Source organism: Hylobates moloch, unplaced genomic scaffold (assembly GCF_009828535.3).
Source record: "Hylobates moloch isolate HMO894 unplaced genomic scaffold, HMol_V3 SCAFFOLD_16, whole genome shotgun sequence".
In the NCBI taxonomy this organism is placed as follows: domain Eukaryota; kingdom Metazoa; phylum Chordata; class Mammalia; order Primates; family Hylobatidae; genus Hylobates; species Hylobates moloch.
This window is the reverse complement of record NW_026652291.1, coordinates 61,216,802-61,233,944: the sequence shown is the minus strand read 5'-3', so window position 1 is coordinate 61,233,944 and position 17,143 is coordinate 61,216,802. Positions and strand designations below refer to the sequence as shown.

The following is a 17,143-nucleotide window of genomic DNA, read 5'->3' as shown; positions in this document are numbered from 1 at the left end:
GAAGATGCCTAGCCTCCTCCTCTCTGCCTTGGGGTCACCTTGGTGCCATCCTTAGTGTTTCCCCAGTGTCGGGGTGGAGTTAGGATGCACACAGCACAGGTGCCTGAGCCGGTTGGTCTGGATTCCCAGGAAGAATTCCAGGTTGGAGAAAAGGGAATCCTCGAGTCCAACTGAGCAGAGACTCCTCTCAGTGAGAGAAAGGTACTCTGTACCCCTGGAAGGGGGACTCAGTTCCCACCAAAGCCTGAGTGGAAAGGCCTAAGCATCCCCCAACCCCCCAAGGCTACAGCGGGGGTGGGGGACGTGAAATGAGATTGCTCCTATTCTGATCTCCCTAATCCCAAACTTAAGGGGCAGCTCACTCATGCCTGGGGCTGTAGAGTAGCTGAGAAAGAAGGGACAGACTTGGGGGTGGCGGGAGTCAGAATATCTGGTAGAGCCAACAGGTCAGGGGTTAGCTGGTGGAGCCAGTCTGAGGGCCTGGCTGCTGATGTCACCAGTCTGCAACCTGGGATCCCAGGACCTCCCTGGGCAGGATGAGTTCCAGGACCAGGCCCCTGGGCCAGTTTCATAGGGCTGAGCCTGGCTTGGGCTGCACAGAGCTCGGCAGCAGGAGCCTGTGAGAGCAGAGGTAGGCAGCCTAAGCTTGGGACCAGAAGGTTGGCCAGACAGGGCTGTGGGTGGAAGGGCCTGCCTGCCCCACTGCCCTTGCAGCTTCTTCATCTGGGAGAAGGGGCTCCTCACATGCCCAGTCTGGCCGGAATCAGCCTGGTGCCAGGGGCCATCACACCGGTGGCTCCCACCAAAGCCCAGCCTAAGCCCAGACAGACCTCACCCCTGCTCCCTCCCTAGCATCTTCTCCCCATTTCCCGCCCAGAGGCCTGGCCTCTTCCTCCGCCCCCTACAGCAGTTTGGCCCCTCCCTCCCACATAAGTCACTTACCAGGCCTGTCCCTGCGGCATCCAGTCCGTGGGTCCTGTCCCATCCATCCTGACCTGTTCCATCTCAGCCCCAGGACTCAGTGCTGCGGTTGCCAACACTGCTGCCAGGTGAGGGGCTCCCACGGGCACTGTGGTGCTGAGTCCAGGCGGCCCACACTATCGGAGGCCATGCCTGGATCCAGCAAGGTGGGGTGTGGGCCGGCTGTGTACCTGTCAGCCCCAGCCAGGCTGTTCCTCAACACCAAGACTGCTTTCCCTGGGCACAGGCTCCGGGCACCTGCCATGCCCTACCCCTCCTGGCAGCCCCAAGTGGGGTCTTCCCTGACTTGGGAATGCCAAGGACCCCAGGCCCCGGGGCCACTTGTCTGTCTTGTGAGGAACCTTGAGTTGGGGGATTTCTGCTAAGAAATGAGTTCTAGAAGCTGTCAGTGTTGTGCACCTCTAGACTGCAGAGCTAGCAGGTGGAGGGACCAGGCCCAGGGATGCTGGAGCACTCTGATGTGTGTGCAGCTGGGTCTTGAGGCTGGGACAAGTGTCCATGCAGGGAACTATGTGGATTTCCTGGGATGGATCGTTGAGTGGGTTTCTTCATTGGGCAGTTTTTCGGATGTGGTTTGGTGGGGGTGAGGGGAGGCTTTTCTCTGCAGCATGAGAAGCTTCTCTGGGTGAGTCTGAATGGTCTTCGCGGAAGGTCTCTGGATGTGTCTGGAGAATCTCTGGGCCAAGGTGGGATTGTCTCGGTCATCGGGCTGGGACCGAATCAGCTGTCTGGATGGAGGGTTTCTGCGTCAGCTGGCTGGGGCTACCTGGGTTAAGGAGCCACCCCTGCCTCTTCCTAACAGGCATGATGGATGGGCCACGTTCCGACGTGGGCCGTTGGGGTGGCAATCCCTTGCAGCCCCCTACCACGCCGTCTCCAGAGCCAGAGCCAGAGCCAGAGCCAGAGAGACGCTCTCGCAGAGGAGGGGGAGGCCGTTCCTTCTGGGCTCGCTGCTGTGGCTGCTGTTCATGCCGAAATGCGGCAGATGACGACTGGGGACCTGAACCCTCTGACTCCAGGGGTCGAGGGTCCAGCTCTGGCACTCGAAGACCTGTCTCCCGGGGCAGCGGTGTCAATGCAGCTGGAGATGGCACCATCAGAGGTGAGACTGGTCTGTCCTCCTCAGCTGAGAGCCGAAAGGCTTTAATGGGACAGAGACTCAGCCTGGCATTTCTGGGGGAATAGGAGGCTAATGATGAGGGCCTGGGCTCCTCATGGGGCTTCACTGACACGGAGCTGTGTCCTTGCAGAGGGCATGCTAGTAGTGAACGGTGTGGACTTGCTGAGCTCGCGCTCGGACCAGAACCGCCGAGAGCACCACACGGAGGAGTATGAGTACGACGAGCTGATAGTGCGCCGCGGGCAGCCTTTCCACATGCTCCTCCTCCTGTCCCGGACCTATGAATCCTCTGATCGCATCACCCTTGAGTTACTCATTGGTCAGTGGGGCTTGGATTGGGAAGGGTGAAGGCCCTATGTTTGGTGGGGAGAGGCTGGCATTAGGGTCAGAGAGGTCTTTAGGCTCCTCCCTGCCGCACTCCTCACCCCTGCCAGATAAGGCAGGTGCAAGTGTGTGGGTGTGCCCCTGGGGGTGTGTCTCAGAGAGGGTCTTGGTGTTTCAGTTTTTCCCAAGCCCATCCTCCTCAAGCCTCCTGGGGCATCGGTCTCAGAGTACTCCTCTTCAGGGCCTGCCTCAGTGCTTCCTTCGGCATTGCTGCTCTGTCCTTTCTGCATCTGTTCTCATTCCCCAGGTTGTGGCTGATTCTCTCTTCTATCTCTCTCTCTCCCTCTCTCCTTCCATGTCCCCCATCTCTGCCAATTCTGTCTCTCTCTGTCTCTGTCCCTCTGTCCCGTGACCCAAGGCAGGTGCCTGCCTCACCGTGTTGCTTGGTGGAGCTTGATTTTTCAGGCTGGCAATTATGCTGCTGCCTGGGGCAGGTGACTCCTTTTACCCTTTGATTAGGGCCTAACCTTGCCCACCTCACCCTTTAATTTCCCAGGAACCCCTACCACCTCCACCAGGGATGCCCTGGGCTCTGGAAGCTGCAGCCCCAGGGAGCAGGCAGGGTTGGCCTTCAGGATCAGGACTGCCGTTTCATACGGGGCAGGTGGATCTGCCCCTCCAGCCCAGGCACTGTGATAGTCAGGCAGGCAGAAGGTGACAGAAGCCCTCGTCTCTCCTCCCCACCTCAGAGTTCAGTGTCAGGGGAACAGGTTTGGGATGTTGGACTGTGGCCCTGCCCTAACGTGGGCAAGCATTGGGTGGAGACAGAGCTGCTCTGAGGGAGACTGTCAGCGAATAAGGCGATGGCCCAAGGTAGGGACACACACAGTGGCTCATACACATTTTGGGTGGGGTTGGGAGAAGTCCCAGGCTCCATCCCCTCTCCTCAGGGAGGCCTTGCCAGCTAATTGCTGATTTCCTACTCTAGGAAACAACCCCGAGGTGGGCAAGGGCACGCACGTGATCATCCCAGTGGGCAAGGGGGGCAGTGGAGGCTGGAAAGCCCAGGTGGTCAAGGCCAGTGGGCAGAATCTGAACCTGAGGGTCCATACTTCCCCCAACGCCATCATCGGCAAGTTTCAGTTCACAGTCCGCACACAATCAGATGCTGGGGAGTTCCAGTTGCCCTTTGACCCCCGCAACGAGATCTACATCCTCTTCAACCCCTGGTGCCCAGGTGAGCAGCTGGGGTCTGGAGCAGAGGGTAGATGGGAGGGAAAGACAGTGAAGGGCTTCCTGCCCTCGGATGCGGCGGGGTGCCTAAGTGCCTGACCCCAGAAGAAGCCAGCCTCCCACTGGGCAGATGAGAGGACTGAGGCCTGGTGCAGAAAGGTGGCCAACCCAGGATCACACAGCCAGCCACACCTCTCCTGGCAAAGGCCCCTGGCTACAGCCAATCTCCTCCACCATCTGTCATCCTCCCGCTGTCCTCCTACAGCAGTCCTGTCAGTCTAGGGGCATCCCCGCATTTTCTTCTGTGGACATGAGTCCTGCAGAACTGGCCAGAAATAGGTGAGGCCCAGGGAGAGAACTGGAGGGAACCAGTTTTGTGTGTTCTGGGGATATAGAGGACATTGTGTACGTGGACCATGAGGATTGGCGGCAGGAGTATGTACTTAATGAGTCTGGGAGAATTTACTATGGGACCGAAGCACAGATTGGTGAGCGGACCTGGAACTACGGCCAGGTATGGTGTAGCTGGCCAGGGTCACATACACCCAGGGGAGCTGGGGTGGGTGTGGGGGCTGGGGTATTGGAGCAGGGTGCTGGCCTAGGGTTCAGGCTGTCACCTCTGCCCTCCATCCCTCCTTCCAGTTTGACCACGGGGTGCTGGATGCCTGCCTATACATCCTGGACCGGCGAGGGATGCCATATGGCGGCCGTGGAGACCCAGTCAGTGTCTCCCGGGTCATCTCTGCCATGGTGAGCACCCTCACATCTCTGAGTCTTACTGTGTGTTTGCCGGCTGCCTCGCCACACCCCCACCCTCATCCTGCCCTTTCTGGATTCCTCGAGGACCCCCAGCCCTGTCCCTGCCCTTGCAAAGGATACTTCAGGAAGGGGTCTCCCTCCTCCTCTCCCTTGCCTGCCCCCCACCCCACCTTTCCTGGCTCCTGTCCCAGCTCCTGTGGAATGTAGGGCCAAACCCAAAACTTGGCACACCCAGGATTCACATTCCTGTGTCAGAGCCTGGGTGGGAGGGGGGCAGATGGCTGAGGGAAGGGCTGGGTGGAGCTCAGGCTGATGTCTGGATCCTGAGGCATTTAGGGGTAAGGGGTGGTTGCAGGATCGGGGCCGGGCTAAGGACCACATGGTAGGTCCTGAGCCCCTCCTCCACCTCAGCCCCATCTCATCCTGTCCTGGGCAGGTGAACTCCCTGGATGACAATGGAGTCCTGATTGGGAACTGGTCTGGTGATTACTCCCGAGGCACCAACCCATCAGCGTGGGTGGGCAGCGTGGAGATCCTGCTTAGCTACCTACGTACCGGCTATTCCGTCCCCTATGGCCAGTGTTGGGTCTTTGCTGGCGTGACCACTACAGGTAGTGGAGGGATTGGGACAGGAGTGGCCCGGGCCCTACAGGGAGAAGGGAAGAAAGCCAGGCTTACCCAGCCCTGCCCAGCTGTGGCTACAGTGCAGGGTGCAGGTGGGGTGGATAATAGGCTGGCCTTAATTATCATTAATTAGTGTTAACAACAGAGAGAGGCCTAAGGGACAGGAGGGAGAAGGGACAGGCAAGGACTGAGCCAGGCAGGTGGCCTAGCTTCCCCTGACCCCAAGTGCTCTGTAGTCCAAAGGCCTTCTGGCCCCAGTGACCCTGACCCTGGCAGTCTCTGCCCAGCTTGGCAATCCTAGTTGCCCTTCTCCCCCGATACTCCTGACACGATGCCTCACTTGCCCGCAACCCATGCCTTGAACCCCAACCTTCACTCCTCCACAGTGCTGCGCTGCCTGGGTCTGGCCACCCGTACTGTCACCAACTTCAACTCCGCCCACGACACAGACACATCCCTTACCATGGACATCTACTTCGACGAGAATATGAAGCCCCTGGAGCACCTGAACCATGATTCTGTCTGGTGAGCTGGGGCGGACTGCCCATCTGTGCTGAAGAACGGTGACCTGAGCTTTGGAGGTGGAGGGCGGGCACGGCTGGGGAGGCTGGGGAAACTGTGGACTCCTGACCCTGGGGCTCAGACCCAGCCCCTCCTCCATGTCCACCCAGGAACTTCCATGTGTGGAACGACTGCTGGATGAAGAGGCCGGATCTGCCCTCGGGCTTTGACGGGTGGCAGGTGGTGGATGCCACGCCCCAGGAGACTAGCAGTGGTAAGCTGGGCCCCCCCACTCCCCACCACACCCCTGCTCATCTCCCCCACCTGAGTACCACAGTCCAGAGTGTCAGTGCTGGGCTGGGCCGGAGAGCCAAGCCCTGTAACCCCATGGCTTCTTAAACGGGTTTATCAGCTGAACCACCATGTGGACGTTAGTTTATTTTTACCATTCTATATAACTCTCTATTTGCCTACATTTTACTTATTTATAATGGTTTATTTTATTTATAATGGTTAATATACAAGGGAGGTTCAAAATTCAAAAGCTGTAAGAGTATTCAGAGAAAGAGAATTCATATTCACTATTCTTACTTGCTTTTTAACTTAAATATCTTGGAGATAATTAATTAAAGGACCCTTTTAAAGTCATTTTTTTTTTTTTTTTTTTTTTTTTGAGACGGAGTCTCGCTCTGTCGCCCAGGCTGGAGTGCAGTGGCGCAATCTCGGCTCACTGCAAGCTCCGCCTCCCGGGTTCACGCCATTCTCCTGCCTCAGCCTCTCCGAGTAGCTGGGACTACAGGCGCCCGCCACCACGCCCGGCTAATTTTTTGTATTTTTAGTAGAGACGGGGTTTCACCGTGGTCTCGATCTCCTGACCTCGTGATCCGCCCGCCTCGGCCTCCCAAAGTGCTGGGATTACAAGCGTGAGCCACCGCGCCCGGCTTTAAAGTAAATTTCTAGGTTCTACCCCAAACCTGATACATTAGACTTTCCAAGGATAGATGCTAACAGTGTATATTTTTGAAAGTTCTTCTGGTGATTCTGACGATCAGCCAGATTTGGGACCCACTCCAAAGGGTGGCCAGAGAGATGGAGTGACCTCCTCTGGGGCACAGAGTGGTAGTTCAGCGACAGAGCAAGTCCAGTCCTTTTTAAGCACATACTCTCGCTTTCACCAAGTTCCCTCCTGTCTGTTCCGTTGCTCACTGTGAGTTATATATACAGTATAGAAAAAAATCAGGGCTCAGATAGGTTCAAAGAAGAAAATAGCCCTTATGACCCTGCCGTAATATATAATTACTGTTAATATAACCCACGGATCTCTCTTCTGTGTCCACATACATGTGTTTCTGCAGAAATTAGAACTACCATACACTCTGTTCTCAAACAAACCCCACCCCTTCCTACCGTGATACTCCAGCCCCAGGCCACCAGGCCTGCCCTGCCAGCTACCTTCTGTCCAGCCTCTCCCTTACCCCAGGTCAGAGAGTCCTCCCTAGCCTACATTCCTCCCCTGGCCTCTTCCCAGTGCCCTCCCTCTCACTCAGATATGTGAACACAACCCCCTGAGCTGTGCAACCCAGTGATGCCTGTGATGCTGAAACAGCCTGGCCCAGACACTGGCAGATCTGAGCTCTGGCCCCCAACTCTGGGAAGTGGTAGGGTGGACATCAGGCAGGGGGCTCGGGGCCAGCCAGACTGGGGCTTGATCCTAGCCTGATCACTTCTCAGATGTATGCCCTTGGGCAAGCACCTCGAACTTTTAGGCTTTGGTGGTTTGGATGTAATTTGGGGTAATACATACCATATAGGGTGATTGGGAGGATTAAATGAGAAATTCTGTATCTGAAGGGACCAGCAGCATGCTGGGAGTGTAGTAGCTACTCAAAAAGTCTTAGCTCCTTTCATTCTCCCTGCACCGCCTGTCTTGTGAGATCCTGGCATGCACTTCGCCTTGCTGTTTCCCCATCTGTAAAGGAGTGTGTAGTGTTATGTGTTGTCTAAGATTCTTTCCTCTTGGATGGTACTCACTTACCACTCTGTCGTCTCCTGCCAGGCCTCTTCCTGTCAGCCTAGCTCTTCTAGACAGCCTCCTGAGTATGATAAGGGCAGACTCTATTTCCCACCAGCTCCCCGCAGTAGACAGGGCAGCAGGCTGCAGAGCTGAGGGTTATTCCGCATGTCTCTGGAATGGTAGTGGTGGTGGTGTCCTCGCTCTCCCAACCAGCAGGCAGGGCCACTGTGGACTCTGCGTTGGTTATGATATGGGGGGTCCTGTCCTCTGGGGGTCACAGATGGTGGACATCCAGTGTCAGCCAGCCATGAAAGAGTATGTCGGGGACTTGGTTATCAGGCAGGCTGGTCTGCACATCTGTACCCTGCCCCCGTCCTCCAGCAGAGCAGCCTGGGCTGAGAAAAACAGATTGAGAGCCAAATGGAGCAGCTCTCTCTTTGTTTTCCATACCTGTGTTGCACTGGCTGTCAACTGACCCCCAAGTGTTTGGGTCAGGGCTGATGGTCTTGTTCCAGTGGCCACCAGGCAGTGGGACCAGGCCTGAGTGGGTGGGGCTGGCGCCCTGTGTGGACCTTACCCAGGGTCTGAAGATCCCTCTCCGCCTTCTCAGATCTCTTGCCTCTATCCTGCCTCACTCTCTAGGCATCTTCTGCTGCGGCCCCTGCTCCGTGGAGTCCATCAAGAATGGCCTGGTCTACATGAAGTACGACACGCCTTTCATTTTTGCTGAGGTGAGGGCTGGGCTCCAGGTGCCTTCCTGGGCTTCGGTCATGGGTTCTCTTGTCCCAGCTTCACCGCTGACTGACCAGCTGTGCGACCCTGGGCAAGTCACTCATTATACAAGTCAGTTTCCTCACCTGTAAAAGGGGATAATCAAGGCTGTCTTGCTTCCTGTACTCAGGATCAAAAGAGATAATGGGTATGAAACTGCTTCACTAGTCGTAAAGTCAGCCAATGAGCATGAGGGATTACTCTTATTATTGCCAAAGTGCTCTGCGAGGAGCCTCCCAGACCAGCTTCTTCCCTGCACTCTGGCCTCGTCTGGCTCGTCTTGGAAAGTCTCCCCTTGGGCTCTGCCAGGAAGCTCCCACCCTTGGGACCAAGCCCTGTCCCATAGCTCTTGGGATCAGGAGAAGGAGCCCGGGAGTCAGGCCACCCTCAGACCCTCTGGCTCACTCATTCCTGCTCACCCCCACCCCCCACAGGTGAATAGTGACAAGGTGTACTGGCAGCGGCAGGACGATGGCAGCTTCAAGATTGTGTATGTGGAGGAGAAGGCCATCGGCACACTCATTGTCACAAAGGCCATCGGCTCCAACACGCGGGAGGACATCACCTACCTCTATAAGCACCCAGAAGGTACCATTCCCCCAACCCAGCCAGCTCTGGGCCCCACAACAAGTGTTCCTGCCAAGTGCTTGGCCACCCAAGTGGGAATTGGAACCTCACCCTTGACCCTCAACCCCCAGGCTCAGACGCAGAGCGGAAGGCAGTAGAGACAGCAGCAGCCCATGGCAGCAAACCCAATGTGTATGCCAACCGGGGCTCAGCAGAGGATGTGGCCATGCAGGTGGAGGCACAGGACGCGGTGATGGGGCAGGATCTGATGGTCTCTGTGATGCTGACCAATCACAGCAGCAGCCGCCGCACAGTGAAACTGCACTTCTACCTCTCAGTCACCTTCTATACTGGTGTCAGTGGGACCATCTTCAAGGAGATGAAGAAGGAAGTGGAGCTGGCACCAGGGGCCTGTAAGTGCTCCTTACCCAGCCCCGCCCCCTGGATGGCTGGGCACCTCAGGGCTGCGGCCATGGAGACCCCAGGAGCAGTGGGGAGTCCCTGGGGGAAGCCGCATGTAGGGAAGCAGGCCTCAGTGACACCATGCCTCTTCTCCACAGCGGACCGTGTGACCATGCCAGTGGCCTACAAGGAATACCGGCCCCATCTTGTGGACCAGGGGGCCATGCTGCTCAATGTCTCAGGCCATGTCAAGGAGAGCGGGCAGGTGCTGGCCAAGCAGCACACCTTCCGTCTGCGCACCCCAGACCTCTCCCTCACGGTGAATGCAGTTTGCTGGGGCATGAGGGGTGGTCAGAGAGTGAAGGCCAGGGGATAAGGACATCAGAGGCAGGCGCTAAGCCAGGAGCAGGCTGGCCTGATGAGCCTTTGTAGGAGAAGGTCAAGGGCCGGCTCTGGGGCCTCAGTTTCCTCATCTGTAGCATGGGATCTTATGTCTCTGGTTCTGTGACAGCCTTTGTTGGGGAATAGGTTGGAGTTTCTTCTCTGACTTCTGGGGAGTCTTCTCTCAGGAGGATAAATGTGGGGCTCAGGGGGAGGTTTTGCTTCTAAGCAGCTTCCCCTCTCTGGTGCAGTGTACAGTCCCCGTGTGTTTGGCCAGGGTCTCTGATGTGGGGAATGGGCCTCTTTTTCTCTCAGTTACTGGGAGCAGCAGTGGTTGGCCAGGAGTGTGAAGTACAGATTGTCTTCAAGAACCCCCTTCCCGTCACCCTCACCAATGTCGTCTTCCGGCTCGAGGGCTCTGGGTTACAGAGGCCCAAGATCCTCAACGTTGGGTGAGTCTGGCCTCTCCCCCTACTCCTGCTTCCACCCTGGCCTTCCCCACAGGCTGCCCTGGCTCCCAGCTTTGCTTCCTCTCTGTCTGGACAAGTATGTTCTGTCAGGACCCAAACAAGCAGGTTGGCGCCAGCTAGCAGTACCTCCCGACCCAGCTCAGTCCCACCAGCCTTTAGGGAGACCTCCTGGGCACCTGGTACTGTGCTGTGTCCTTGCCGTGCCTCACTATCTAATTAGGGAGCAAAAGCCCCACATAGGAATCATTAGTAACTCATTGCTAATATTTGTCCAGCACTGAAGAATTGACCAGGCACTTTAAGGAATATTATCTCCTTTGGATAATGTACTCTTTAAAGTACATTAGAAGGCCAGGTGCGGTGGCTCATGCCTGTAATCTCAGCACTTTGGGAGGCCGAGGCAGGCAGATCGCTTGAGGTCAGGAGTTCAAGACCAGCCTGGCCATCAAGGTAAAACTCCATCTCTACTAAAGTAAAAAAATTAGCCATATTTGGTGGCAGGCACCTGTAATCCCAGCTACTTGGGAGGCCGAGGCAGGAGAACTGCTTGGACCCGGGAAGTACAGGTTGCAGTGAGCTGAGATTGTGCCACTACACTCCAGCCTAGGTGACAGAACCAGACTCCATCTCAAAAAAAAAAAAAAAAAAAGTATATTAAAGGTCATCATATGATTAAAAGCAAAGTTTTGGGCTGGGTGTGGTGGCTCACATTTGTAATCCCGGCACTTTGGCAGGCCAAGGTGAGTGGATCACTTGAGCCCAGGAGTTGGAGACCAGCCTGGGCAACATGGTGAAACCCCGTTTCTACAAAAAAATTTTTAAAAATTAACCAGGTATGGTGGTGTGCACCTGTTGTCCCAGCTACTTGGGAGTCTAAGGTTGGAGGATCACCTGAGCCTGGAGAGGTTGAGGCTGAAGTGAGTCATGTTTGTGCCACTGCACTCCAGCCTGGGTGACAGAGTGAGACCCCGTGTCTCTCTCTCTCTCTCTCACACGCACACACACACACACAGACACACACACAAGCAAAGTTTTGGAACCCTAACGGTATGGGTTCAGGTCCCAGCTCTAGCACTTACTGGCTATATGCCCTTGGACAAGCGACTTCTCTCCTTCAAGCCTCAGTGTTCTCATCCGTAAAGCAGGGATAGCAATAGCCCCTGGACCTAGGGTTGTTTAGTGCACTGCTTGGCACAAAGTTAGTGCTCCATTGGTAGTTGTTATTTTTATTATTGCCATTATCACCCCCACTTACAGATGGGGAAGCTAGCGGTCATGTCTCACATGATCTCACAGCTCGTAGGGGGCAAACTCTGCTCTTCCCACTGTGGTGCATACCATGCGCAGGCTCTCAAACTCATTGTTTTGTGCCATGAGGGCCAAGTAGCACTTCCAGAGGAGAGAACTCCATCCCTCAGGCCCTTACCCAGCCCGTCTGGGCCTGATCCTGGGCTGGGCAAGCCCCTGGGTGCAGTGAGGGCACACACATGCTGTGTTCCTGGGCCTGCGGCTGTCGTCTTTGATACAGACTCACACATGCTGCCCTGTCCCTCCCCAGGAAAAGCACGGAGGGAAAGGAGAGCAGGCCAGAGCCTGGCCTTCTAGATCAGCCTTCTGGGACAGGGGCAGGCTTCGTCTTCAGACAGTGAGCTCTTGAGAAAGAACAATGGCTTGGGGTGGGGAAACTGAGGGGAGGAGGCAGAGGACCCCCTGCCCACCTGCCCACCCCTCCCTCACACACAGCAGCTCTCCTGTTGGTGGCCACCACCTTCACCATTAGGCCAAAGCTGGGAAGGCAGCTATGTTGATCTTTGCCCCGGCCTGGGCCCCGGGAATGCTATGATGTGTCGTCACAAAGGAGGGCTTTCCTCATGTCACCCTACCAGGGACTCTGGCAGCTCAGTGAACAGAGCCTAAACCCCCCGGATAGCCTGCTCTGCTAGTCTTGCCCAGCAGGCGTCTTTTACCCACACCCCCACCATGGTGGGGGAGGTTCCTCATCCTAAGGGATCCGCAGAGCTAGACTTGCCTCAGCAGGCCCACCAGGCCTTTGCCTCTTGGCCCTGCCTGGAAGTAAGGAAAGGGCCACCGTGCTGAGTGTCGGGGGACCTGTTCCCTGTCTTTAGCTGTAGGGTTTATGTGAGTCTCCCTACAGTAAAAGACAGGGTTGGATCATGGTTTCTTAAGGCAGATCCTCCCTGGACAGTCTGTGGCTCCTTAGCTGCTGTGAGCCCAGACCAGAGCCTCTGGTACAATTGGGAGCCTCCAGGGGGACATCTCTGAGCTGTTGGTTCAGATACATAAGATTCCAAGATGGGTGTACTTTGCCTCTCATTTGCACATCAAAGGCTGTGGCATGGAACCCCATTATAGTATAAGGTGTGCCACCCCAGTGTGGTGACTGGCCACTTAATAAACATTCCAGAACTCACTCCTCCAGATGGCTGTTGTCACCACCAAAAGCAGTCACCAGGGAGGCTGGAAGTCTGTTCCAAACCCTTCCTGGGAATTTCCCTCAGAGTCTGAATCATATTCTCTAGAATGTCCTCAGAGTGGTCAATCTGCCTTCTTAGGGATAGATTTGACTTTGCAGAGAAATCCGAAGTCATCAAGAGCTAAGACTAATTAATAAGATAAGTGAACAAGTGGGTAACTGCCCTTTTCCATCAGAACCGAGACATGCTGTGGAAGGAAGGACAGGCTGACCGTTGCGTCACTGAGCACACGCGTGTGTGCATGGTTTAAATAGCTCTGAAGAAGAGTCCAGGAGGAGTTTTAAAAATGTTTCAAGCCCAGGCAATATGATTGAACAAGTACACAATTGGATAATGCTCATTTCGATGTTTAAGTTCTGGTGTCCTTGTTGGGGAGTTGGTTTCATGACCCACACTCAGTTCCAGGAACATCCCAGCTTTAGCAGATGGCTTGTACTCAGCTTCAACTCACAAAAGAGGTGTCTTAAAGTCCCCACCTCACAATGAGACCAATGGAGGGAGAGATCTTGACATTTCCACCTAGAAAACAGTTTCTCCTGAAAATAATCAGTTATTGCAATGTAAAGGTTACTTTCTGAAATATTACAGTTCAATTATGGTATAGAGTAAATAGACTTCTGAGGGCTGGTCTGAGCTTGAACAACCTTGAATCTTGTATCTATGAAAAAGTTAGCAAAAATTAAGAATGCAAATTTGTAAGCAGTCAGGACATAGCCTAGCCATTTAGTTATAGACTTAATTTATAGACTTCCTATCATACTACGTTCTATTATATATCCCTGCCTCCCTCCTTCAGGGAGCTCAGAAGCACCTTCAAGATAATCAGATCCCACTCCTCCTTTTACATTCACTTCCATTTTATGACCCAGAAAGTGAGGAACAGAGAAGTTAAATAGCTTCCCCTAAGCCTCACAGCTAACAAGTGGTAGAAAACGGAGTAGAGTGGTCCAGGGAAACCCCTCAGAACCAGGCTCCAAGCCAAATGCTTTGCCCTGAAAATAACTCATCCTTGGAGTTAGGGATGTTGGCTCATTCTCTTAGAGGATAATAGTGGCTGCACAGGTTCTATGTCTGGAGAGGGTCCCCAGTGGCAGGCTTGGGTTGAATAGGGCACCAGAGGTAAGGTTTAGGCAAAGGCAGGAAGGACAAATTCCCACAGGCACGAGCAAATGCAATATAAATGCAGTCATGTTCAGTGTATAAAATGAAACGTGCAGATTGCTGGAGGAGCTCAGAGAAGGGTGAGTTTCCTTTTCCTACAGGTAGGAAGTGCTCAGGGGAGCCATCACTGAGGAAGTGGTGTGCCAGGCCTTGGAGGAAAAGTAGGCCTTCACAACAACACCCAGGGTGGGGAGGCAGAGCTGGGTGCTCATGCCACACAAGGCAAAGACTGCAAAGCATGACTGTGGAGGTGAGTCTGGGGAAGAAGGCATTCGGTAGGGCTGCTCAGCAGGAGGAATGATGGGGGATGATGAGGCTGTGCAGGTAGCAGGGGCTGAGTCAGAGTGAGACTGTGTGTCAAGTTAGAGAGCCAGGATCTTGTGCTACAAGCACCAAAGGAGCACTAAATCCTTGAAGGATTCAGTTCACCTCTGAGTGGTTAGCAGAACAGAATACAAAAGTGGGATGGGAGACAAGGAGTCCCATTAGAGGACTAGTGAAATCATGATTCCCAGGGGAGGTCTGGGAATCAATTTTTCAGAGGCCCATGTGGAAAGGAGAAAATGAAGACACTGGTTGTGTGTGTGTGTGTGTGTGCCTGTGTGTGTGTTTGTCCACCCGCCTCTCTCTCTCTGTCTCTCACACACACACATACAGTGAGAGACACAAGGGTTTATGTCCATTTAAAGATGTCTGTTGTCTGTTCCTGGGAAGGATTTTCCTTTTCTTTTTTTGAAGATAACATCCTTCTAATGTTTTGGTGTGTGAAAATGCTCTTTTTTCTTTGGAATGATGATCATAGCAGAGAGTAATTACTTTTCTTCAACCTATGCTCTTGTCAAAACTGAAAGTATTTGGAAATATTGTGTTGGGCCCCCAAAGTCTCATTTTGAAGTTTTCTTGGTTTTGGAAACCCCAGGTGAGATGAGGATGTTCTGTCTGGGGCAGGAGCAGTGGTGATGGAGGGGATGGCATGAGAGGCCTCTGCAGTGGCATCAGCAGTCTTTGTCCAGGTGGATGTGGGAGCAGGCAGGGAGGAGTCCCAGACGATGGGGAGAGTTCCAGCACAGGCAGCTGGTGGGTGGCTGCTGAGCTGGCTATGCAGAGGCGCCCTGGGGCTCCTGGTCTTGGGTGTGGAAATTTCAGGTAAGCCTGGAATTGTCTGAATGGGTCCACCTCCTGCTTCTTCCTCCTGACTGCCCTGGATCAGCTCTTACTCCCCACTCCGCCCCCAATTACTCCAGGCCCATGACCTTGTCTCTGCCCACAGGGACATTGGAGGTAATGAAACAGTGACACTGCGCCAGACATTTGTGCCTGTGCGACCAGGCCCCCGCCAGCTCATTGCCAGCTTGGACAGCCCGCAGCTCTCCCAGGTGCACGGTGTCATCCAGGTGGATGTGGCCCCAGCCCCTGGGGACAGGGGCTTCTTCTCAGACGCTGGAGGTGACAGTCACTTGGGAGAGACCATCCCTATGGCATCTCGAGGTGGAGCTTAGCCCTGTGCCAGGAGCAATGGGACTGGAGTCAGATGAGCAAGGACACTGCCCCAAGATGGGGGCACACTACAGAGCAGCTCCCCAGAAGCTCAGGTGGGGAGTCCAGGGCTCCCGGAGAGGGAGTCAGTCTTCACTTGCACTGGGGGCACAGATGCTAATAAACTGTTTTTTAATGAAGCTGCTGCTCTGTCCATCTTTCAGTCCATGCCACACCAAGACAGATGGAGCCATAGTTTGTCCCAGGGCTGCACATGGCCTTTCTGTATCATCCACTGATAGGGGCTGGTGTCCCTCACCAGAGAGAGGAAACCACAAGGGAATTTGAGGCTCAGAGAGACAGAGTCGATACTCTTTGTATAACTCTCTTCTACCTGGAAATTTTCCTGTGGGTGAGTTTTGGAGGATTTTGGCTTTGGTTTGAATGAAACTGTTCCCTTACCTCAGGATTTTTCAAGTGTAGTCTCTAGACCACTTCTATTACAATCACTGAAGTGTTTATTAATAATCCAGATACATGGGCCCTACCATAGCCTTCATGTGTCAGAATCCCTGTGGCAGAGGCCCAGAACAAACTCACCAAGAGTTTGACTCCTGTGCACACTAAAGATCAAGAACAACGCCCTTTCATTTTTCTTCTCAGCTGTTCTTTTTTCTGCATTCCCACTGCCTGCATTCTTCTTGGGCTAGCAGTAGCCATGAGATCATGTACCTGATATTCTGGTCCTGAAGGCCTGTCTTCTTGAACCTTTAAGTTTAGAAGGCTTTCAAGACAAAGGTCTCATGGGACAGGAAAAAGAGAGCTAAAATTGAGCTGTTCCTACTAGCTGTAAACACATGAACAAGGTGCACACCTTGAGGCATCAGTAGTGTAACATGCACAAGAAGAAACAAGCCCTTCCCTTAAGGTGCTCCTGTCCAGTGGGGGTGACAGACATACAAACATTCTAAATACAGTAAATGCATATGTCACACTTACCAGGAGCCAGGCTCCAAGCACTTTATATTTATGAATTCATTTAATCCTTACAACAACCTTATGAGATAGGTTCTGCATGGTAGTAGAGGGATGTTCAGGATGCTGAGGGGCCCAGAGAACTGTGATTCTGCCTGGGCTGATACAGAAAGGCTTCATGAAGGTGATTACCAGATGACCCATGAAAGATGAGAAAAAGTCAAGTCCAAGAGGCAAAGGACAGGGGAATCACCCAACACGTGTAAAGCACAGACATGTGAGACAACACGGTATGTTTGGAAAATGCAGACAGCTGGATGAGGACTGTCATATGGGTGCACGATGAGTACAAAGTGGCAAGGGATGTGCCTGAAGAGGTAAGCTTGGGCCAGTTCATTAAAAATCCTTTTGCCATATTTAGGAGTTTGGACTTTCTTCTGAAAGTAAGGGGGAGCTTTCAATTAGGGATGATATGATCAGTTTTGTATTTCACATCATTCATGATGAAAGCAACATAGAAAAGAAATTAGAGGGGTTGGGCTGGAGGTAGGAAGACTAGAGTTCTCTTGGGATGAGAGACAGGAGAACCTGAATTAGGGTAGAAGCAGTACAAATGAAAAAAAAGGGGGTGGGTTTGAACGTTGTATAGGAAATAGAACTGATTAGACTTGGTAATAGATTCAATTTGGAGAGGAGGGAGGGCAGAGATAAGGGTGGTGGCCTGTGTTTCTGACTCATGGGTGCCATGAAGAGAGGTGCCATGCACAGAAATTCGAAGCCCAGGAGGAAGACCATATTATAAAAGGGAAGATAGACCAGGCATGGTGGCTCACGCCTATAATCCCAGCACTTTGGGAGGCCAAGGCGGGTGGATCACCAGGTCAGGAGT

At 53.8% G+C, this 17,143-nt stretch overlaps 1 protein-coding gene across 1 annotated transcript; it reads left to right on the top strand.

Annotated features, from left to right (window-relative positions):
- Positions 1-1,785: 1,785 nt before the first annotated feature.
- On the top strand, positions 1,786-15,445 carry TGM1 (transglutaminase 1). The gene is made up of 14 exons (XM_032180142.2): positions 1,786-2,083; positions 2,232-2,420; positions 3,414-3,662; positions 4,054-4,172; positions 4,301-4,408; positions 4,854-5,028; positions 5,428-5,566; positions 5,713-5,816; positions 8,199-8,287; positions 8,762-8,915; positions 9,026-9,307; positions 9,455-9,615; positions 9,993-10,129; positions 15,074-15,445. Exons 1-14 carry the CDS (start codon positions 1,786-1,788, stop codon positions 15,300-15,302), a joined length of 2,433 nt encoding a protein of 810 aa, XP_032036033.1. The 3' UTR covers positions 15,303-15,445.
- Positions 15,446-17,143: the final 1,698 nt, after the last annotated feature.